This window comes from Penicillium mononematosum, assembly GCF_028829835.1.
Source record: "Penicillium mononematosum strain IBT 11891 chromosome Unknown utg000001l:1.0-4488741.0:1.0-4491989.0, whole genome shotgun sequence".
Taxonomy (NCBI): Eukaryota; Fungi; Ascomycota; class Eurotiomycetes; order Eurotiales; family Aspergillaceae; genus Penicillium; species Penicillium mononematosum.
In genome coordinates, this window is record NW_026643271.1 from 492,062 (window position 1) to 516,468 (window position 24,407).

The following is a 24,407-nucleotide window of genomic DNA, read 5'->3' on the forward strand; positions in this document are numbered from 1 at the left end:
ATGTTTTATACCTGTTCAGCCCCCCCCAAAAAACCGCGTGCGAAAAACGTCTTGACAGCAACAACCCAACAACCTTCAAGTTTTTTTATGTTGTGGCCTATAAACTTGACATTTTCTGCTGCCCTTTTGTTGCGCACGTGCACATTCTTGTGCCGTTTGACAACGGTCCAACCGTCGTCATCAAGCAAAGACATAACATAGGAACATAGGAGGGTGACATTCGACGTTCTGTCTAATAAGAAAACTCCCTAAGGGAAGTTGCTCTCATTTTATCGCTGCTCTAGCCGGAGACTTCCCTCTATCGAATATAGTAGAACACAATGACAGTGTATCATCCTGGGACAACACAAAACTTGGATCAAGAAACATAACTGACTTCTAAGGTATAAAAACCATTGTTCACTTATTCTAATGTAGTTTCTCTAATTGTATGGAATGAACTACCCGGCCAATATGAGAACCTTTAGACCCGGTCGTCAATCGACGTCATTTGAGTTTTCTTTGTGACCTGGATAGAGTAGCAACGTGTTACAATGCTATTGTATTTACGCTGTGGCAGAAAAATTTAGACGAATTGACATATCGAAAGGTCTTTCAGATAAAATATAGTCTACCTAGGTAGTGTCAGAATGAAAGGAAAGATGGCGGCAATGATCTTATTGCAGTCTTTAGAACCCCCAATTCAGAGAGTCAGATAGGGGGTGAATGAGCTTTTGCCACAGGCCTCTCAAGTCTCCAGAATTAAAGAAAAAAGAAAGACATCTAGAGTATGTGTTAAACATGCATGCAGCCTATATATAGACACAGGGGAGGGTTGAAAGAACTGGTATAGGGGGTCTGATGAAATGGCATACTAGCAAGCATTATTCTTCCATATCTTTGCTGAAACGAGGTCTCCAGACTTTGCTAGCAAGCCAAGGAATCTTTCATCAAAGCCGATAGTTTTAAATAGTTGACCTCCACCGCTTCGTGTCTCAGATGAGGATGAAAGAACCTCGGGAACGCTGGAGGGCCAGTCAGATCATTGGTCATCAAAGCCCTAATTCCTGGAGGTTCCAAGGTGGGCTTCTCTTTGTTAGGCATTTGGACATAATATGAACTGCTTATACTGTGTCCTCTCTCTAAATCCAAACCTGCTGGAAAATTATAAATCATGACATCTATTTTGGAATGGCTGGAGAGACTCTTCGGCAAGAAGCTCTTCAACTTGGAATGGTTGAGGAGACTCTTCAGAAGGTCTCTCAAGTTTCCTGTCTCTTTCCCAGAAGCCGGCTGGGATGTTATTCCTGCCGATGGGAAAGTCGAGGAGGAACAGATGCCAACCTTTTATGACGAAAACTTCTATTTCCCTGTCACTATCGGTGACATTTTACTCTCCCGGTATCAGGCTGTTGGTAAACTCGGATGGGGAACTACATCTACCGTTTGGTTGGTTCGAGATCTCGAGTAAGCTAATATTTTCTTCTCTCATTTACTATGTATCTATTCTAATACTGAACAAATCAGAATGAATGACTATAAGGCATTGAAGGTTTTTGCTCTCGATGTATTTGGTGAGGAAGAATCTGCATTCTACGACCAGATCAAACGGGGAAATTAACAACATCCTGGATCAAATCGAGTGAGGAAAAAGATAGGCGAGGTAAAGATTCCCCAAAAGGACTGGAAGTACTATGAGCATTTGGCCCTTCTGCAAACGCCTCTGGGGGGAGAGTTTGCAAGATCTCCAAAAACGTTCGGCAGGTGAGCGCTTGGATAAGCTCTCTATCCAATCGACAATATATCAGATGTTGCTAGCACTGGACTATCTGCACACAGAATGCCACATGATTCATGGGGGTATGAAATGGCTCCTGACTCGAACTCTTCTGAAAGACGACTTATCTCTCTGACAGATATCAAGGCAGATAATATCTTCCAAGAGATCGGGACGAAGCTAGGCTCGACAGATATGTCCAGGCTGAGATCGAGAATTCTTCTCCACGAAAGTTTGCGTACAGCTATCCTATCTATCGCTCCAGGCCACTTGAACCAGCATCCCAGTTGGGTGTGATTCAGCTTGGAGATTTCGGCGCCGCCGCGCAAGGAGACGAGCCACGCAACGGTGAAGTTCTCCAGCCTAGTCTTTATCGAGCGCCCGAGGTGGTGCTGAAAAATGAGTGGAATTATCCGGTTGATGTTTGGAACTTGGGGGTCTGGGTAAGTTATACTTGACTGGTTCTAAGGGACTCTACGTTCTAATTCACTTCAAATTAGGCCTGGTGCGCATTTGAGGGCAGTCCACTCTTCATCTGTACCGAAACCTCCGAAACCAAGCGTTCTTACTCCATCTCTCTACATCTTGCGCAATTTACTGGGTTGCTGGGACCACCACCTCCTGATTTCATAGAGCCTGACACTATCAGTGCCGAGTATTTTGATAAAGATGGTAGGTGGAATTTCATCCTTTGAGTGCCTGACATCTATTAACTCTATCTCATAAGGAATTGGATAGCCAAGGATTGTGAATTTAAGATGACCAGTTTTGAAGAGTTGGAGAAACATCTTGAAGGGGAGGACAAAGAGATGTTCTTGGACTTGATGAAGGGGATGATCACATGGCGACCAGAAGATCGAAAGACCCCAAGGGAGTTGATAAAACATTCATGGCTTCAAGGTATGGACACCTGCTTCTCACAAGCCAACTGAATAGACTCTCTCCAGATATCTCGCTAGACAGATTTGCCGATTCTCTTTCGTGCCCGTATTAGTTCTTAGAAATTGAAAGCCCTTTATTCTCTCTCGCTTCGATATATATGATAGATCTTGTTCTGTTTCTTTGTTTTATCAGGAGCCCATGGTTCTTGATCTTTGAGAAGCATAGTCGGCCACCAACTGCATATTTCTCTGACGTCTTTTAATAACCTCTTTTGATGTCTTCTACAGTGTAAACAAGACGCCTCGAAAGTATAAAAGCACGGGATAATAATTTAGCTGAATCAGCTGATAACTTAAAGTTACCCACTCTACATCCGCTGATATCATCTTCCTTCCGACGCTTCAACAGGAAAAAGAGAGAACAAAAAAGAAAGAAAAAAGAAAGAAAACAGAAAAGAGACCAAGGCCAGGATTCGAACCTGGATCGCTGCTGGCGCCCCGAAGGGCACCCCCATACGAGGGCCGGCAACTGAGCAGCTGTGCTGCCATTGCACCACCTTGGTTGCTTTTAGGAGATATGGTAGGACCGATGGTGATAGCATCAAGATGGAACACGACTTGGTAGACTCCAATAAGGGCGTGGTAATTCCTTACCATCTTACCATCACAGAAATCTTGCAAGCAAACCGAGTAGTAGCTGCGTGAGAGTCGCATATTCTGGCTATTCAAAGAATTCACCCCTGCTGTACCTGGATCATCATCACAGGTTCCATCATTTTGGCTACCTCATGATTAGTGTAAACACAAGATAGCGAGTTGGGGCAGATGTGTAAAAGATGATGTCATGGGTAAACGTAGCTCGCGGGGTGTGAAAGTTTCTAGAAATTGGGGGTTCACTTGGATTATATGTTGTATGTTGTATGTTGTATGTCATTTTCGGTTAGGGCTAAAGGCCCAAGGGCAAAATCAGCTTTAAAGAGATTCTGCCAGTTTTCGCCGGCTGCCAAGTCAACCCTAATCATTTCCCTTTCTGTACATGTACTTAATATTCTGAATGAAATGCCAACTCTTTTACTACCGATAGATAACAAAGGCAAGATTTGCACCATTAAGGATACTAGGTTTACCGCAATAACCTCGATTCATCGCTATCTACGGGGTAGTTGTTAAAGTGTGAAGATTGACCAATCAGGACGAGTCTTACTATGGCCGATGGTGTAGATTAACAATAGCCCAGACTGATTCATTCCTTGAGCGACATATTCGTTAGAAAGGGTAAATGGGAATGTAACTTATTATTCAGTCCAGTTACAAACTCCGATGACAATTAGAAACATGTCCCGGATTCGCTTGCCCTTTCGAGCTGGTATTATCAAAGTGGTCTTGGATATAAAAGCCCCATTGACAGAGCTATGGGTCCGGTGGGTGAAAATGCGTTATTTTCTTGCCCCGGCTTGTAGATTATAGGTACTGGTACCTTGATAAGGACGCTCCATGGTGGAGAAACCCCATGGGAAAAATGTCAGAATCGGGAAAGGAAAGTGATTCCGAACGGGATATAGATGCGGCAATATCAACCCTATCTAGTTGGATTACCGAAATTATTGACAAGAATGAGGTGGAATGGAGAACCTGGGGTAAAACGCCTGGAGAATCATTGAATAACCGGTAACTTGGCTAATCTAATTAATCTAAATATTCACCGAGAAGGATGGACTAGTTTATCAACCTACGTATGTAGACATGTAGTCTCAAATATGATATCCTATCCTAGTAGAGACCACTATCAGCGTAATGTGTAGTGGTTTGTACAAGTATCAATTTATAGTCCCTAATCAGCATATACTTTGAGGCGAATGTCGCCAATGTGAACAAATTATGATTGTATATCCCTGTCTATGCTTATATCCACAGTTACGGGTTACAGACAGAGATAGACACAGGTATATCTGTCTGTAAATGGAAGGAGAAGTCCTTCCCCGCAAATCCCCGGAGTTCAGGGGGAGGAATGCCTTTCCCTATGCTTAGTAGTATCATTGATATATCCATTCTACTTAATATGCACACTCTTCATATTCCTTTTCATTATAACACCCTTCAATATGAGATCCGAAATCATTGATATACCTAGTCCCGTCGAGAATGACCCGATCCAAGACGCAGAAGGCCAACATGGAGAAAATAGAAAAGCCTGCTCTTCCTGAACGACAGGATGCTTTTGGAGACGAAACAAATGCAGAAATCAAGTACAAGGTCTTGAAATGGTGGTATGTGATACCAACTCTTATTCCTCTCTCTCTCATTTTACTGATATAGTCCCCAGGCAAGGAGGTCTTCTGATGGTTGCCGAAACCATCTCCCTAGGGATTCTCTCCTTACCAGCTGCTATAGCCGGGATAGGCCTGGTTCCAGGATTGATCCTCCTTATTGGACTTGGCCTACTCGCTACTTACACAGGATATGTCATTGGACAGTTCAAATGGAGATATCCTCATATTTCGAGTATGGCTGACGCTGGCGAGCAGCTGATGGGTCGGTTCGGTCGAGAGTTGTTTGGAACTGGACAATTGCTCTTCCTGATCTTTCTTATGGCCAGTCATATCTTGACCTTCACTGTGGCTCTCAATTCTATTACTGGTCATGCCACTTGCTCCATTGTTTTCGGCGTCGTTGGACTGATCTTATCTTTGATCCTTTCTCTTCCTCGAACTCTGGAGAAAATGTCCTGGCTTTCACTTGTCTGTGAGTATACAGATTATCCTGATCTGGATCTAAATTCTGACTATGAGCAGCCTTCATCAGTATTTTTGTCGCCGTGATGGTTACGATGATAGCCCTCGGAGTACAAAACAATGGGGCCACTGTTAAGCCAGTTGTCGAAGCCAATCTGGTGACTGGCATTATGTCGGCCTGTAACATCGCATTCTCATATGGTGAGCCCTGAAAAATGAAGAACGAAACCAAAAAAAAAAGAAAACACAGCCTGACCATTCGTCTATAGTCAGCCACAATACCTTCTTCACATTCATGGCAGAGCTCAAAGACCCAAAAGAGTTCCCGAAGGCTCTTGCACTTTTACAGTCCATTGATATGACCCTTTACATCGTCGCCGCCGTTGTAATATATCGCTATACTGGAGCAGATGTTGCCTCCCCTGCCCTAGGCTCAGCTGGTCTGTTGATTTCCAGGATAGCCTACGGGATTGCCCTTCCTACAGTCGGTACACCCTCGTCCTGTATTTGAACACCCAAAAAGCTGACCATTGAAGATTGTGATTGCTGGAGTCATCAACGGCCATGTCGCAGCAAAATCCCTTTACGTCCGCATCTTTGCTGGCACTGACCGGATGCACAAAAGAGACTGGGTGGCCATGGGTTCCTGGGTTGGCATTGCATTCAGCCTTTGGGTCATCGCCTGGGTTATCGCTGAAGCGATTCCGGTATTCAACAACCTTCTCAGCTTGATTGTAAGTGTTTTTGAATCATCTACTTTGGAATCAATCTTTGACACTATGCTTTGAATCAATAGACTGCACTCTTTGGTAGCTGGTTTACCTTTGGATTTACCGGCATGTTCTGGCTACACATGAACAAGGGGCTGTGGTTTTCTTCTCCCAAGAAAATCATGCTGACTTTACTCAACTCGTTGGCGATTTGTGTTGGTGTCATTCTAGTGGGTATCTCCCTTGGATATCGCCATGAAAGGAAGTCAACTAATCTTTTCTTAGTGTGTTCTCGGTCTCTATGCGTCCGGATCGGCCATCCATAACAACCCTAGCAGCGCTAGCTTTTCGTGTGCTAGAACTGAGTGAAAAGCCTAAACTTTATATTCCATAGACACATAAATATGCACTTATACGTACCGGACTTTCCCTGGCGCGTGGGGCGAATTATAGTAGCTATATCCTTAATTAAAGGGCTTCTCTTTGATTCAAAACCTTCTCTTTATCGAAGATCTATAGATATAGTGTCTCTATAATTTTAATATAGTATACCCCCTAAATATAAGCCTAGTATAACTAATTATAAGATAAGCTCCACGGAGGTGTCTCTCAGTCGCGAGTGGTACGTCTGCAGGGAGGATTACGATGCAAGACAAGCGGCCGGTGATCCAGATGATCTTGCAAACAACCCGCATTGGGTCGTGTCCATGAACTGCCGCCGTTTGGGTATGGAGATTGTATCGATATATCTAAAAATGTCGCGGGGTGTGATTTCAATGAATCGTGTCAATGAACAAAAAGACAAACTTGGCCAGTTGATGGGACGAGCAAAGAGCACTGTGAAGCATCATGTGAACGGGGGAAATATCATGGATACTGACATGCCAAGTGGCCTGTGTCAAGATATATCGCTGGAGGTCAGTTATACATGGATTGATCTTTTTTTTGGGAGAGATTACTTTCAAGTACTTGATGATGCTCTCCACGAAGCAACTGCTACAACTAGAGTTACAAGAACTAGCATATCAGCAATATCAGTTGCTTGAAGCTTTGGACCGGTGCTTAATTAATGAGGAAAGGCATTGCATTGCCGCCGAAGATAGTATTGGTATTGTTACGATATTTTTTTCCCAGTAACAACAAGCACCAAGCTTGGTCTCGGTAAAAGCTGGCCACAATCGCGAAAAACGGGTAGGGTTGCGTATAAATTCTTCATGTGCACTCCTATCATGCTGAGTAGCATAGACTAAATGATGTTTTTGCTGTGATAGGTGTGTTATTGCGTCCGATTCCGTGGCGTTATGGTTGCCATTTGGCAACTTCCCGAACCCGAGCACCGGTGGCTTCCAACCGAAGTAGGATACTCCGAGGTTGTTTCGTGCTTTGCGCACGCGCCCGTCGGCTATGCGCAGTGAGGCAGTAATGTTACGCAAAGTGATCCAGTCTCCCAAACGCACTTCGACACGTTGTATATAGTTTCCGGCCTTGTTCCTATAATCTCTTTCTCGTACAAATTTTCGAATCTCTAGGTAGGCCGCTTTCTGTCTTAGATTCTACTTGCCTGTATAAAACCAGCTTGCATGGATGTCTTCTGGATCACCAGCGATGGGTCTCCTGTAAAAAGCACACCACGCTTCTACTTGTAGTCCACTCAGGAGAACGAACCTCTGAGTCTTGCTGGCGCGGGTTTGGAGAGACCTTCCGTACTTTTCTGTGTTGCCAAAAAAGAGATCATCCGTAGATCAAGAGCTTTGGCGGGTAAAACTAGCGAAAGATGATGAACGGGGTCGTCACCAGGAAGGCGAACTCTGCTCTCCTATATATAACAACATTGAGGGGTTTTTTATATTTAGTGGGCTCTCTTCAATGCGACGTTCCAAGCCAAAGTCGGGTTATGACAAGCGATCATCATTCTATATGGTTGCGACCGGCATCCAAAGTCAATCCGGCAAGGTCATTCGAATTAAATGGTGGACGAGTTGGCGCGTGGCCACCTTTGGCTCCGACGAGGAGTATCGAGAGGAAGTACGGAAGGAATATCTTCAGCTTGCGAGATTTGGAAAGTTCAGCCGACGCACTCAAAAAAGCCCCTTTCAGCAAGCCTCTTGTCCTATACTGTGAGGCTATCCTTTCACGGTATTTGAATGGTGATAGAGAGAGGGTACACGCTCGTTGGGATTGGGTCTTGTATCATATAGATACATCAGCGGATAATCTTATGCACAGAGTCAACTAAGAGAGAAGGGCCGAGGTAGACGATGTAAACCTTACATTGATTCATCATCGATGCCACCAATAGCCAAGTGGAAGTGATAGACAGCATACGATCACATTGCTATAGGAAGCTCGAGCAGTCATTACTTTTGCTCGCTTTCCATTAGATTCGAGTGATAGGAGCACGAGGGGACTTCCTGTTGTACGATCCGAGTGTGCAAGGCTTGAACAAATTAGCCGAGATATTTTAGCTTACCTGTTGTAGAGTTCGAAAAGCGTACACTTGAGAGGAGACGATCCATTAGCTTCGGGATCATACCAGCTTACAAACTAAGTCACTTACAATTGTCTTCAGCAATGAGGTCACCATCCATGCCGTGTTGTATTCAGCTTCGTCGCCCTCTCTGGCTATCGCTTCAAGAAGGCCGCGCTGGGTGCACCGGGCAACTTGTCAGATGCCAAAGGCGCGTGACAAGTAGCTTGTACAGTCGTAATGGGATAAGGCCTCGTGATGCGCACGGCCAGAGAGGTTTATACACTCCGCCGTTTATGGTTGGAGGCGGCGAGGTCGAGGGCAGAAGACGCGATGGAGCACGCGTCGTAGTGCAACCTTCGTCTTATCGCCAATCCGGCAATAGAAGTTCGCCCACCGGGCGGCGTCGCTCCAGCCGGACCCCGGGACAGAGACGCCAGCCCTGGTGGCCCGTCCAGAGCCTTAGTCGCTGAAAATTGGTCCTTCAAACGCAGCTAGACAGCTCGAGTATGTAAGCACAGCTCACAGTGCGGCTAAAATCCTATGCGAGTACCCTAGGAGTATTTGAAGAAGTCTGGACTTGCACAACAGTCATTACTGCCGTGGGGAAAAAGTAAGGTAATCGAACGTGTCAATTCCCTAATTATCGCAACCGAGAGGAAACATCCGCAACTGTGTCAGCAAATCAGACTGCCAAAATGAGAGATGTAGCATGTAACTATTTTGTAACGTTAGTCAGCCATACGTGTGCAATATTATCATCAGTTACCTTTGGACGACAGGAGCAAGAAAGTGGACATAGGGAGTGCTTTTTGCTTTCCAGCTTCTGTCCTCGGATCATTCTATGAATATTAATGGTTGGAACGTTGTCGAGCGCTCCTCGTAAAGATTCACACAATGTCAAACGATGCCTGGCTTCGTTTAACCCTGCGCCCCTTCTAACCAACACCCGGGATTGATCGGCGTTGTGAAAGCATGCGCCGAAGAAGTTGGTGTCACTTTACCAAGGTGAACAAAAATGAGTCTCTTTATGGATTTGAGCGGTTCGAACATTGTAAACAAGTAAGTGGTACCCCAACAAACTTAACCTTCATCCTTCATCCACATTCCAACATCCAAGGATATATTCCAGATTGGAAGCTGGAATGTGCGCTTTCACGAGCCGAAGCCTTGGCTGATCGCAAGCCCCAACGTTTTCTGAATCTTTGTCAAGTCCAAGGGAATACGTCCGTTGAGGCTACGCTCCTATGTATGCCGCGACGCAGGGCAGCAAGGAGGTGTACATACAGTATATCCATTTGACAACCAGAGGGAATGTTGGCCGTTCATTAAATTAAATTGTTAGCGAATAAATAAGACTCGTCTGTCCGTATGCAGCCTGCTCATTTCTAGTTTTCATGAGGATCAAAACATATTACCTCTTTTCCGGATACGTCACATTCTACTGCGAATACGAATTATTCTCGGATCCCATTTCCTATTATCCACAAATAATGATATCCTTCCATAGGTTCGCCTGGGAGTATTTGTCACTTTTAGTAGCAGGTGAATTAGCGTACAGAGCGTTCCATGGTAACAAAGAGCCGCTAATGCGGAGCGATTTGGAGGCCAGAAAAAGAATACTACAAAATGATTCGACACATCCTCGTGCTGAGTGGGGCGACGGCGCACTGGTCGTCATATATGCTTTTATCATAAATATGCGGCTTACAAGGGCGCTTGATTTTTGACCGATTACATATAGTATAGACCAGTAAAAAAGACGCGATCGACACTAGAACCTAGAAATAGATCTGTACTTGTAACCACTTGTTTATCTTCTCATTTGTTCGTAATTTTGTATTGTCTATCTTCCACTTCTTGTGCCCAAAGATTTTACACCCCATCAAAGTCCAGATCAGCCGACACCCGCCAAGTCCTCTACTCCGTAATACCTAGATACAAATCCTCGCTGTTCGAGTTCTTGACGTATTCCCATTTTGTATCCTCTCCTACATTCTATGCCTCTGCGCATCCTTCAGGCCGTCTTGCTCTTATCGCATTTCTCAATTCCCAAGCCCATATTAATTGCCCCACAGCACGGTACTAATGTCAAGCTTCGCCCCCGTCCGGCGTCTCCGTACCGACCGCTCTCAGATTAAGTTCACTACCCCACCGTTCTAATTATTTACCCAATCGCCCTACGCGATCAGACCTTTACTATCGTCCGCTACTGCCGCCGCTTATGACCACTCTATATTTGACTGTATTAGTGTCGCTATATCTGCGCACTGTATTACGACCCCCTGTTATAGACACTCTTAAAAAGCGCTCTGGCTCCGGTCCTCGTCGCCCCCCTTCAGCTCTCTCTCACGACCCTCTTCTACTACCCAAGTTATTCACGCTATTATTAGTTATGCCGTCCCGCTCTCAAGGATACCGGACTCAAGAGTCCTGTCCCTCAAGTAGGCATATGGAGGCACGCCTATCCCCCCTCGATCCATCGGTGAATCCCCGTGGAGACTCTCACTCCTCACTAGAGCTTCCGCTAGGCCATAGTGAATGGGGTCTCGCCACCTACTCTCACGATCGTGGCGGTGACCTTGAAACGCGCTCCTTTTCCTTTAGGGATGATCAAGTTCGCTCCATCGGGTTCAACGGAGATCATCGACCGGATCATGACCAAGGTTCCTTTGTCCGCTCACCTAGTCATGTTATCTTATACTGATCATATCCTGCTATCCCTAGATCGCCAAAGTAATTGCACGTCTTTCGACGGTCTCAACAATGTCCAGTCTCCAGACCATATCAGGCACTGTTATGCAAATACAAACATAGATCGCTCTGCTCAGGTCTTCAACGGCGACGTCGCCCGCGCTTATGATTCGTCTTCTACCAGGGAGCATCATTTACACGGTGGGTCCGTCAAAAACAAAAGTAAGCTTGTCAATGGGGACCTTGATAGAGATACGTTCCTGGCTTTTTTCTGCAATTCCAATGAAGAAGCCCGCCAGGAGGAAGGGCAGCGGGAGGAACTTCGCCCTCGCCGGCGTGGACCCCGCAGGGGAGGTCGGGCCCTCCCACAAGGGCGAGTTTAGTCTCGAATCGACCTCACTGCTAGAGTTTACCTTGGCACATCTTTGCGTGCAAGTTGGTATATTCTCGGGCTAATGGTGTTTCTTTTTGCAATAAGCTGTTATTTGTTAGTTATGACTCACTGTCTATGCCTCACGCATTTTAGTGTCCTTAACTTGTTTATTTCTATTGAATAAGTGGACTTAACCTGCCTTAAAGCTGCCCATCTACAGTAATATCCATTGGATTTAGTGTAACACTACACTTAGAAGACTTGAAGGGTAAAGAGCTTGTATCAAGACCTTACTAGGTATACACGAGTCATACTCCCAGATTCCGTCGATATCAAACATAGTGAGCTGGTGAAGATGTCGTCATAAACCTGTCAAATAGACCATGCACTGTAGCGCCGTCGAATCCTCTAGGGCCAGCCACGCCAAGAGTAGTGCAAGAAGATCAGCTCGCAAGTCTACCTGGCACCGTTGAGGATTTATTCGGCTGTCTGATCAATTATCGCGATTGCTTTCATCGCAGTGCCCCATTCTTTAGTTTGTCACTTAGGAGACGACCAGAGTTCGGGCCCTCAAAGATAGGTTCAAAGACCTAGATATTTTTGAGAATCACCTAGCAGATCCTGCAGAAATCGTTTTATAAAGTTCCTTTGACATCGCCTGACTTCAGCCATTTGTAATCATTTGTAATCTTCTCTTGCAGTGATTCACGATACAGGAAGGATGTGGTCAAATCCAATTAATCGCCACCGACCATGAAGCGAAGTTGAAGCACAATGCAGAGCGACTCGTCGGCTGCGCCATGTTCACGAATACCATTTAATATTTCATAAAAGCTCGAATATTCGTGTCTGAGAGATGGGCTTACCCGTATTCTCGTTGTTCCTCGTGCCTGCCTCGCACGCTTTATTGCCTTTCTATGATCTTCACAGCGAAGTGAACTCAGAAGAAATACTCATTACCAACTATAGAACCCTGTATTATGAAGAATTTTTGCCCCTTTTTTAATGGTGTTTCGCTCACCCATCCGTGAACAATAATAGAGAAACCGAGTGTGGCCAAAACTTCACAAATAAGAAGCTCTGATAAAAGGCGCTGAAAGAAGTACAGCAAAAAAATGTCACCCAATGGCATAAACCTTGATTTTCCGAACCTAGTCTAGTTCATACTATAAACTACCATCACCGTCTCCGCTACCGTCCCCCACTTGAGGGCTATCGGGTGCCTAAAGTATCCTTCACGCGTACCAATACATTGCCCACAACTAGGAACGCACTATACAGGAACGACGTCAAATTGGCTATACGACTAATCTAGCAAAGAGAAAAGAAGAGAAATGGAAGTACACGTCGCTTCAGGTCCAACAACAACTTCCACAATTCCTTGAGGCTTTCACAACACGACTGCGAGAACCGCTCTGCACCTGGGAAATGTTTTCCTCCATAGATTGACGCCTGCTAGATGAACGAGCAGAAGGTACTCGAACAGTTCTAGTGGTTTGACACGTGCAGCTGCTATATTGGCTGAGCCCAGACATGAGGCGGAACGGATTGCGGCGCTAATTATACAGGGGGGGTTGTGGCATAAGCTAATTGGCTCACTCAATAGCTCTCGGGTACGGATAGATTGCGACCCGTCGAACCTCGCTCTCTAAGGGAATAGAGGTGCGAGCACACTTGGATCCAGTTGCAGAGAAGGTGTATAGCTAGATTTGCCTATAGATAGACCGCGTAGGCGACTCTATTTAGGCAGCAAATCGATTTCATTTTTCCGCCCAAACTTCCACAGAACTTCACATACCTTTTAAACGAAAGAATCTTAACTAAGATATTCTTAATATATTCCTCTATTGCTAGGATATCAACTATTTCTAATGATAAAGTAGTCACTCGACTCTAAGAAGTTTTTCTACTCACGATCCGTTCGTTAGTGAAAAGGGGGAAGAAGGGAAAGAATGGAAGTATCAGAATACTTAGGAGATACCTCGCAAATCCGTACCTTAAAGCGAATTTTGAAATAGACGGCCTCTCACCTATAATATTAGCAATGGTAAAATAGGAGGTGCTTAAAAGGCTCTTACAGCTTAAGAGTCTTAATCTAAACTTCCGCACGCTAGATGGTCGGACGGGTATTTTTTTCTACTATCGCGTCACCTAAAACCGATTCTTTAAAGCTTCTACTTCAAAAAGGAGCCGTAGTTAATGTGGTTGATAATAAAGGGCGTACGCCGATTTCAGTAGCTACCGAACTTAGTTATATTAATTATATAGACTAACTCGTTCAATTCAACGTAAACGTGAATATAAATAACGTGAATAGGTGGACCCTACTTTCATATACCGTTTTAAAAGGTAGATAATTTTTCGACGGAGTACCTATTATTATAAAAAGTCATTTAGCTTAGTAACCACGACACTAATAGACGAACCTTAGCGGTTATCGCTATATAGAGCGAAAACTTCGAAGTCCTAAGGCTTCTACTCGATAGATATATTCCTATCGTTCCGACAGATAGAATTAAGTTTAGTCCTTTACTATAGGCTATTCTTTAATAAAATAATATCATAGCTAGCCTAGTACTTAGGTATAATCCTAACCTTATCGATCATAAGGTAGTATATATATAATAAGTATATACTATATATAGTAATATACTATAAAAGTATATACTTTTATAATACTATATACTTATGATAGTATATAATAATATATAATATTTATGTTGAACGCTAATACCGAGGAAAGATGATACGAATTGATATAAACTAACACTACAACTCTAGTAAGTAGTAGATTGAATAGTGAAACGAGTGTGTATTCGGGAGAGTAGCTAGATACTCGACTATTTAATATACTAGGAGCTTATAAAGTAATACTAAGCCTTAGTAAGTGACTTCCTAAGGCTAATAAGTGATACCTAAGGTAGCTACTATCTATATAATGTAATATAGAAATAATAGGATAGGAAAGGTATAATTTTAGCTAATATACCCCTCTAGGAGCTATTAGATAGGCGCTCGGACTATAAAGTTTCTTTATATAACTTATAATTAATTAAGTTTTTAATATCGACTAAGCTAAGCGAGTTAATAAATACTTTATAAGCTTATAATAGAAGAAGCTTTATAAGACTATCTATTATTATATTAATAGTAGCGACCTATCGAATCGCGATAGAGCTAGTATTTATTTCCTAGCGGAGCTAGTAGTAGTAAATATTAATATAGTAGAGCTTAGTTTATATCTAAAGCTACTCTTTGGTAAATAAGTCTACTATTTATTTATTATTATAGTTAATTAATAGACCTATCTAATAGTCTAGACTAACTATATTAAAAAGCCTTTTCTATTATATAGCTAACTTATTAGCTTTAGGAATAGTAAATAGCTCTATTTCTATTATTAATATAGTAATAGTCTTTTATTTACTAGCTTTCTAAGCTTTTTCGATTAATATAGTTACCGAATAAAATATTACTAGAGAATTATAGTATCGGAGAAAAGTATATAAGATAATACTCGAGAGCGAGGAATCTTATATTATATAGGTACTATATTAGATAATTTATAGTATTTTAGATTATAAAGAAACTAAGGTATACTAACGTATTCCACAAGCGAGCCGGCCACACAAGCGAGCCGGCCACCCCACCCAAAACGCGTCTATGAATTAGCACTTAGTTAATTCAACCACCCGCCATGCCACCAATTCGCTCTCAATCCTCTAGAAATTCAATAGAGAAGGAGGGTAGGATCTTATTAGCTATCTAGGCTTTTAAAAATCAAAAAATCTCTTCTATTCGTGAACTAGCGCGCTATTATAAGATACCACGCTCAACACTTCAAGACCGACTAAACGGCCACTAAAGCCGCGCGATTTCTCGCGCTAATTCGTATAAACTAATAGAAATTAAAGAGGAATCTCTTAAAAAATGGATCCTCTCTATAGATCGATATAGAGTAGCCCCCGGGCCTTCTATAGTACGAGAAATAGCGAACCTTCTCCTTAAAAAGCGCGGAACAACCCTAGTTATTTTTATTGGCGAAAACTAGGTAACGAACTATATAAAACGACGTCCTCTTCTATCCTCTCGGTTTTCGAAACGGTATAACTATAAGCGTACGAAATACGAAGACCCGAAGGTTATTAGGGAGTAGTTTAATCTTATTTAAAAAAAACTATCCTTTAATTTAGGATCGGCCCTAATAATATTTATAAATTTAATAAGACTAGTTTCGCGATAGGGTTAACAGTAACCGCGAAGGTTACTATTATAAACTACTAGTTTTTATTTCTAGATAAAGTACTAAAAGGCTTTATACCTCGCTAGTAAAATACTATAAATTTATTAAAAATAAAGAATTATAGGGTTAAAAAATATAGATATCTAGATATTCTTTAAAAATGCTAAAGATAAAGTGTTAGAATATTACTAGTATATTAGTAAGGCCGAAAGGTATAACTAAATATTTATAATATCTATATTTAGTTCTAAATACTATTTTCTATTTATAACCTAGCTTAATCTAAATATAATAATATATATTAGTAATATTATACTTTAAAAAGTATTTAGCTCTTTAAATCTAATCCTAAATTATATAAATTAAAGGTAGAGGATATCGATTTTTGATAGTAATCGAATTTAAATATTAGTAATCTATATAAAGCCGAAGACTACTATCTTTTTTTAGTATAAAGATAATCGGATATCTAGCTAGTAATTTTAAGACTTAGATATAATCTTTCTTTAGATTTTTATTAATATATTCTTTAAATATCTCTAACTCCTTTAGCGATAACTAATAAATAGATTTAAAAGTAGGTTTAGTACCTTCTATTATATTAATTTTATAATCGAAGATCCTATATTCTAATAGGGTCCTTTTAGCTAGTACTATAAAAATATCCTAATATTTATAATATTTATCTAGAATCTATAATTTATCGCTAGTTATATATAGCTTTTTTTAATAATTATATATTCCGCTAACTTTTAGTTAGATATATCTTATAACTATTCTATTATATTTAGAGCGATTTAATTTATTAATTATTTAATCCTACTTTTAGATTATAATTAGTTAGTAATACTATTAATATCCCTCTATATAACCCTTTTCTAATAGGATTTATATTATTATACTTTTTTTTATATTTATATTAGTTAAAGGTAATTTATCCTAACTACTAATTAATATTTAGATTATATTTTTTAAACTATAAAATATCTAATATAATATTATAGTCTCTTATTTCTAGAATATTAAACTTTATTAACTTTAGATATCTATAGATAGATATAGATAATAAAATAGTTTCTTTACTAACTCTTTCTAATAGTACCTCGCTATTAAATCTTATAACTAGAACTATAAATAGTAATAGAGTTATTATAACCTATCAATATTCTTTAAATTATAGGTTTATAAAGTTATTAGTAGTATCTAAATCGATAAAGGTTTATATTTATTCTATAAATAGCTCTATATAAAGTTTAATATAAGTTTTTAATAGTATCGCTTTAAATTATATAGTTAGCTAATCTTTATAATTATATAACTACTATCTATTATATATACTCTTTAATATTCTTCTTTCTATTTTAGTTTCTTTATCTACTTTAGTAATTTAGATTTAATATTATAATCTAGCTTATTTTATCTATAAATTATATAAGTCTTATTATAATATCTAATAATAGCTATTCTACTATATCTTAGGTATTATATATATCTTTTATATATATAAATAGAATCTTTATAAAGGTATTTTATTAGGTTATCGCTTTCCTTAATTATATTAATAAGATACTAGTCTAATCTATAAGTCTATATTTTATCTTTAAGATATCCTATAAACTTATTAGCTTCTTTATTATTCTCTAGTTAATAATAGTATTTTAGACTTTTATAAGATATTTTAAAGATTATTTAATCTATTTCTAGAAGTATATTTAAGATTCTTTAACTAATATTAACTTTAGAGAATAAAATTAGCGTTTTTAGGTATTTTATACCCTATTTTTAAGAGTTATTAGACTATCTTAGAGAATAGTTTAGTTCTTAAAGGATATACTATATCTATCTCTAACTTTCTATAGTATTTAAATTAATCTTAAAATATTTATAATTTAGCTTATTAGTTAATCTTTTAATATATAGATTACCTATTAATATCTCTTTTAGACTTAGGTATTCCTATCTTACTAAAAGATCTTTTTAAAATTTATCTTTTAGAGTCGCTATCTAGGCTTATTTCTAGATTATATATATTCTTTTATATATCGCTTATAGATATTACTATTTTTTATATAATCGCTTCTATTTATATTCCTTTATATAGTATCCTAGTTTCTTATATATAAAGTAGAGATTCTTTTTATAATATTTATCTTATTTATCTTAAATAGTATCTAACTCTATTAGCTTTAAGCTATATAGATTATTATCTTATAGTAGCGCTTTATTATAGCGTCTATTACTAAAATAGTTAAAGCTATATAATTTTCTATATTTCTATTAGTCTATTTCTTATTATTTATACTTTTATTTATTAATATATTTATTAATCTTAACCGCGATTTTAATAAATTTATCTAAGATATCTAGTCGGTCGATCCTAGCTAGTTTATCTTTAATATCGGGCTTAAGTCCTATCTTAAAGTATAGAATATATACTCGATTAGATAGATTAAGATATAAAATAATCTATTAGAATTCGGATATATAGACTAATATATTAGTTTATTATCTAATTTTCTATAGCCTATATTTAGCTATTCTAATAGTATCGATATCTCTAAACATTTATTCTAAATATTATTGGAAACTACTATAGCTATTAAATATTTCCGCTATAATACTAGACTAATCTCTAAATACTTTCTTAGGGGATTGATATATTCCCCCCCCCCTTTGGTTATTCCTGCCCCCCCCCCCGCCTGATTCTGCCTGATTTCATGGCAGAATTATTTTCTGCCAGTTAAACTTATACTTTTCGAATATTGATTTACATAGTAAAAAATGTATCTTTATGATCAGAATAAAAAGCTTATTCCTATATAATCAAAGCTTCTATTTGTATATAACCCCCTATTTCGCTTAGCCTATATCAAATCTCCGTAGCAAGTAGCAAGTAGAGTAGCTAGGGTAGCTAAAAAAGCTATAATAGTAACGGGAACGGGGTCAGACTCGGTATTAGACTCGGCAAGCGATAGAGGTTTACCTTAAGTGTGAAGTAAGGCTAGCGATAGTGGTAGTAGTAGTGGCAGTGGTAGTAGTAGTGGCAGTGGTAGTAGTAGCTATAAAGGTGAAGAATAGAGAAGAGATAAAGGAGAGAAGAAGCAGGAATTGATGAAGAGAAAGGTAGGTTTGAAAAGATTGATTAATTGTTATAAAACTTTACTTTTGGGGATTGATAGAGAGAGACCCCCCCCCCCCCCGGCCCCCCGGCCTGAATTTTCAGTCACCGCCTCCTAATCGGATGCGACCCTAGATCCTGCCATGCTTTCTGCTAGTGTAGAGTTTTCTGCCATATAATTCTACCACAACTATAGGAATTCTAGTTTATATAGTAAAAAAACATGCATTTTGATTAAAAAAAGTATATATTTTTATTGATTTAGGCATTTATATACTTATATAGGTTAAATATACTTCTTATATAGGCCCCCGCGCGCGATTTTTACGTCCTCGACCCTGTCCTCGACCACGTCTCTATCCTCTAGTCTCGGTATTACCACTACTTATTCTATACCCGCGTCCCTTTCTTTATCCCCGCGGCTATCCTCCTATAATAAAGGATCTTAGTATATAGAACGATCCTATATAAGAGGATTAGGGGAAGACTATAGTTACTAGGTACTACTAGCCTAGGTATTTAGAAGGTTCCTAGTACTTTAGGGGCGGCTTTATCGATATATATAAAGGGGATCCTATATAAAAAGTAATAGATCGACAGGTAGAGTGTTATTAATACTATATAAATACTAATATTAGTAGTATAGTATTAGTTCGAGGGATTGTTCTTTATCTTTATACTACTTTATTAAATAGATATATAGAAATCTAGCTATTTCTTTTAAATTATAAATATAAATCGGTAGAACCGGGCGTTTATTATCTTCTAGGGGTAGATACTATATATAAAGATCTTTTATAAGCTAAATTACCTATATTAAGATCTATATATAAAGTAGTTTATAAAGTTATAGAATCTAGGTTAATCTTTAGGTCTTCTAGTTCTTAATTTTATATTAGACTTTAGTAAATTAATAGTTAACCGACCGGGTAAAACTAGTAAGGACTATAAGTAAGTTATTATTCGAAACCTAGAAACCTTACTTAAGTAGCTAATAGGCGCTCTTAGTATAAGATAGGGATATTAGGAGATATAGTAATAAAGAAACTTCTCTAGATAGTTATCTATCTATTCCTTTTATATATAATCTAGTAATAGGGTAAAAAGGGGATTAGCGTATCGCTTTTTAAAATTACTCTATTACTAGTCCTTTTCTTTAATTATAGTTATATAAACGACTCGATTCTATTAGCGGAGTATCTTCTTCTACCCCTTCTCGGCTTTTTTATAGTCTTTTTAGGCTTCTATAGAGGTAAGATAGCGAGGATTATCTCTAAAGGCTTTACGATATACTTATATAACTTAATTAGCGAGAAAAAGGCGGGCTTTCTTTAAAATAGTTATATTAATATACTAGATATAAATTATATTCTTTATATTTAGGAAAATAAACTTAATAGTATTTATTAAAGCTCCCTCTTTATTAGTAAGGATTATCTATAGGGGTATAAAGCCGAGAGATTTATAAGCTTCTATAAAGTAGGTAAGTATTACTTTATATAAATCGTCTTTTTTATTTTATATAAAGATAAAGCTAATATAGAAGATGATTCCGGTAGTAGTAAAACCTATAATATCTTTTTACCTTTTCTAGATAGGCTTTATACTATTTATTTTAGGTGTGGACTTACTACGATACTACGCGCTGACTAGCTAGGATAGTATATTATCCATAGACATGTCTATAGGCATGCCCATAGACAGTGCCCAAGCGCCCATCTAACTTAGAGAATCTAAAAGTAGCGTATCCGTAAACCCGCACGAGTCAATTGTCCTGCCGGGGGATGAGCACTGTTGGACTGCCCCGTTTCGCGCGATATTGGCATGATTTGCAAGCTAGTCCCGCATAGGCATAGCGGCAACTCCCATCCGAGACAGGCACCAGACACCAGGCAGCAATCTCCCACTGGCTACGATTATAAAATGCGCGCTATCCTTTCTTTTGACTCACACCGATATATCATTCGTGCACAGCGATCAAGATGGGTGGCTGGGCGATATTTTGCGCTATCTGCGGAGGTCCATTCTCCAGCCAGGTCGACATGGACTGCGAAGGGACCGACGAAAGGGCCTATCGTTTCGACATTCTCGAGGACTGCAACCTGGAGTGGCTCGACAAACTACGCGCCCTAGGAATGAATCCCGACGCTACCGGAAGTGACAAGTTCGTAGTGACTCGCTATGACCGTCTTGATAAAACTAAGTGCCCTGGTTTTCTAGGTCGTTTCTGACGGGATCTGGTCGCTACTTTGACTATGTAAGCTGATCGAACCCGTTGACAGTGTTCACGCTAGCACTATAATTTGCTGAAGCTGGAGGTCATGCTAGGGTGGAATTGAAGTCGTTGCTGGGAATAGTATGTTGCTCTGATTGCATAGCCCTCCGGGGCACTAGAACTAGCCGTCAATAATAAAAACCGCTTACTAGATATGAACATCCCATACCCGAAGAATGAGATTGTGCCCATGGTCGCGTATGTTTTGCGTCACCCCTTATCTCCTGTTCCAGTTTACCCGCTAACCCTCTCACAGATATCACGACTTCGCGGAAATCGGCACACCACATGTGTTTCCCTTTCACTCCGTTTGCTACGAGGTTCTGAGGAGATGCATCTCCCTGAGGAAGCCAGGTGAAATTCGGGAACATACGCTGTATCAGGTTTTCGAACACGCCAACGGTGGCCGGTATGTCCGGCTGCAACTTGACTATGGCGACCCAGAACCCCCCGCAGAGCAGGTGTGGGAGAATCTCCGAGGACAGGAGGTAAGTAAGAAGCTGAGAGCACAATACGGGTTAAAAATTTAACATGCCCAGATTCTAGTAGTAAATCCAGTCGACATACCGGAGCTCGAATCGGAGATCAGCGATATCAAGTGCTTGTTAGACACGAAAACCTACCTAGGTAATAAGACGAAGCTCCGTGAAGAGGATATTTTTAGTCGTCTTCCGATCGAACTGCGACACGAAATATTCAAGCACCTTCGCCCAGAATCAGTTTTGGCTCTCAAGGCGGCCTCGTGGGTCATGCACGCTACCTTGATTCCACGCTCCATGTGGGAGGCCAAGTTAGTCGATACATATCCATGGCTGTGGGAGGTGCTCGAACTCTCGGTTTTCCAATCACAGGAGATCGAGGAGAAGGCTTTTAGGCTGCTTCTCGCTTGCAGTGAGCACGGCGAGTCCACGAGCAAAAGTTATGGCTATACCCTGGGCCTCGCCAACAGGAGAAGGATCTGGGGAGTATGCGAACAGATTCGGAGTCGATATTTAAAATAGCGGGCCGCTGTTACTAGGCAGGTACTGTGCTGACTGTTATTGTATCCATGTTGGGAGACATTGAAGTAAATTTTCAAACTAATCACATGATACGCTGGTCTTGATATGACTGATTCCGGTTTTGAATAGTAAAGATGAAGCCAGTATGAAACGTATGCTATATGGTCCTGTACTTCTCTTGACAAATAATCTAACGGTAAAGATAAGTCCAGATTATCACGTATGGACAACAATAGCTAATCGAAAAATTGCCGATCGAAATTCCTTCGGAGTTTGAGTATATTCAGATTCAACCCGAGGCAGTTCTTTTTTTTTCATCGGAGTGCGCCGAGCCCGACACTGTAGTATGTAGGTCTTGGGTGCCTTGGCATTTTCTGCCGGGGCTACATCTGGCTCTGAGGAGAGGAAGCCTGGTCTGATCCAACCGGAAGGAGATATATCGCTATTTTAAGGGTTGAAATCACTATGGACTTAAAGATGAAGGAGAGCTTTGACTTTGTCAAACCTATGGCCCGTGTGATCAAGGATAGGGTGCCATAATAACTCGAGATTCCAGGTATGGAATGTATCAATAAGGCTTTGACGACCTGATGGATGATTGGAGCGGCTTCGAGAAAGTCTTGGAATTTATACTGCATCCGCTGTAGGATGTAGATTTGCTTAGGCAGGCGGGTAATCGGAGGCGTTAAAAAAAGAGGCGGATGACTTGTATCGCGGTTAATTAATACTTCAGAATTCGGAACAGAGAGTACATTGATTGTTTTTGGGCTGTGAGATTAATGGTTTACCCAAGTTTATTGTCCAACCTGCGAGTTATCGCACAATCCTGTACCCACCTCTTGATCCAAATACAGAAACTAGAGTTAATAATATCTCAGAAAGTGATTCCCTTTTCATATCATGTCTAGACTGCGACATCGCCCGTCCATGGGCCCCTAGGGGGGGGCCCAAGGCCCATGGGCACGCCCATGATGGGCATTGCCCAAGTGCCTATGCTTGCATAAAGCCACCCAAAATGGACGTATAACCTACTGACATAGCAAAATAAATTACTGTTATTTATATGCGTTTTACCAACTCGATAGAAAATGTAATTATTAGTACACAAAATATTTGAATCGAATCAAAATATTTTGATATTTAATAAATGGCTATCCCAAATATACGAGCAAGACAAAAAAAGCTCTTCTAATACTTGTGATTAGTTGGTATTTTATAAATCTGTTAGATCATCCTATTATAGCTGGAATATATATTTGAGACATATAGTAACTCTACTAGTTAGTTCATATAAAATAGTTTTTATATCTCGCGATTAATACGGAATCTATGATTATAATTCAAATTTCTATCAATATCAGTCGTATTTTATAAACTTATATCGCCTGAATTACTATATATTACTATATTATATTACCCAAAGGTCGAGTTTTAGTTCTGCAATGTCAAAATATTAATCGAAACTCTTTAGAGAGTATATAGCCGGTAATTACTATAAGACTAATATAATTAAAAAATATAAGAAGAAGTAAAACCGCTTTATTATACCGATTTCTTTTATAATTAAAAGGATTATAATAATATTTTATAGAATATTAAATAGTTAAATTTATATTTAATAAAGTATTAGTAAAGATCTAAAATATACTTACTATCAAATTATAAAGCCTTACTATCGAAATTAGAGATATAAAAGAGTTTCTCTAAAAGCTTTAAAAGCGCTTTTTATATAATAATAAGATCTAGTATTAATTTCTTTATATTTCTTAATATAATCTTATATATATACTAATTAAAGATATAGATATTAATATTTAGCTATTAAAGATAGAGAATCTCTATATAAAATATAAGTTAATAGAGATTAATTTTACTATTAAAGAAAATAATACTATTTATAACTTCTTTTAAATCTTTATATTATTTAAAAATTAATTCTATTCTATTATATATAGAAGATTAAGATAGTCTAAATAAATATAAAGATAACTTTTTTAAGTCTAGTATATATATATTATTCTAAATAAACGATAATAGATAAAAAGAAAAGTAAGAATAAAGCTTCTAATAGTATATTTATTATATTTTATAGTAAATAGAAAGCTAAACTAGCTACTTCCTCTACTATTAATAATAAAGCTTTTAATAAAAAGCCTT

The 24,407-nt window shown here is 39.3% G+C and overlaps 5 protein-coding genes across 5 annotated transcripts; 4 read left to right on the forward strand and 1 right to left on the reverse strand.

Annotated features, from left to right (window-relative positions):
* Positions 1-1,153: 1,153 nt before the first annotated feature.
* On the forward strand, positions 1,154-2,688 carry N7519_000166 (uncharacterized protein; the record flags this gene model as incomplete). The annotated part of the gene is made up of 7 exons (XM_057286945.1): positions 1,154-1,446; positions 1,507-1,553; positions 1,623-1,743; positions 1,819-1,839; positions 2,022-2,199; positions 2,257-2,428; positions 2,495-2,688. 7 exons carry the CDS (start codon positions 1,154-1,156, stop codon positions 2,686-2,688), a joined length of 1,026 nt encoding a protein of 341 aa, XP_057153028.1.
* Positions 2,689-4,779: 2,091 nt separating this feature from the next.
* Positions 4,780-6,448, forward strand: N7519_000167 (uncharacterized protein; the record flags this gene model as incomplete). Its single annotated transcript, XM_057286946.1, has 7 exons — positions 4,780-4,904; positions 4,961-5,379; positions 5,430-5,570; positions 5,639-5,853; positions 5,906-6,103; positions 6,166-6,309; positions 6,365-6,448. The coding sequence occupies 7 exons, from the start codon at positions 4,780-4,782 to the stop codon at positions 6,446-6,448; spliced, it is 1,326 nt and encodes a 441-aa protein (XP_057153029.1).
* A 2,376-nt stretch (positions 6,449-8,824) lies between these two features.
* On the reverse strand, positions 8,825-9,346 carry N7519_000168 (uncharacterized protein; the record flags this gene model as incomplete). The annotated part of the gene is made up of 2 exons (XM_057286947.1): positions 8,825-9,015; positions 9,316-9,346. The coding sequence occupies 2 exons, from the start codon at positions 9,344-9,346 to the stop codon at positions 8,825-8,827; spliced, it is 222 nt and encodes a 73-aa protein (XP_057153030.1).
* A 1,424-nt stretch (positions 9,347-10,770) lies between these two features.
* On the forward strand, positions 10,771-11,623 carry N7519_000169 (uncharacterized protein; the record flags this gene model as incomplete). The annotated part of the gene is made up of 2 exons (XM_057286948.1): positions 10,771-11,212; positions 11,274-11,623. 2 exons carry the CDS (start codon positions 10,771-10,773, stop codon positions 11,621-11,623), a joined length of 792 nt encoding a protein of 263 aa, XP_057153031.1.
* Positions 11,624-20,956: 9,333 nt separating this feature from the next.
* On the forward strand, positions 20,957-22,250 carry N7519_000170 (uncharacterized protein; the record flags this gene model as incomplete). The annotated part of the gene is made up of 5 exons (XM_057286949.1): positions 20,957-21,138; positions 21,195-21,231; positions 21,353-21,447; positions 21,506-21,737; positions 21,789-22,250. The coding sequence occupies 5 exons, from the start codon at positions 20,957-20,959 to the stop codon at positions 22,248-22,250; spliced, it is 1,008 nt and encodes a 335-aa protein (XP_057153032.1).
* Positions 22,251-24,407: the final 2,157 nt, after the last annotated feature.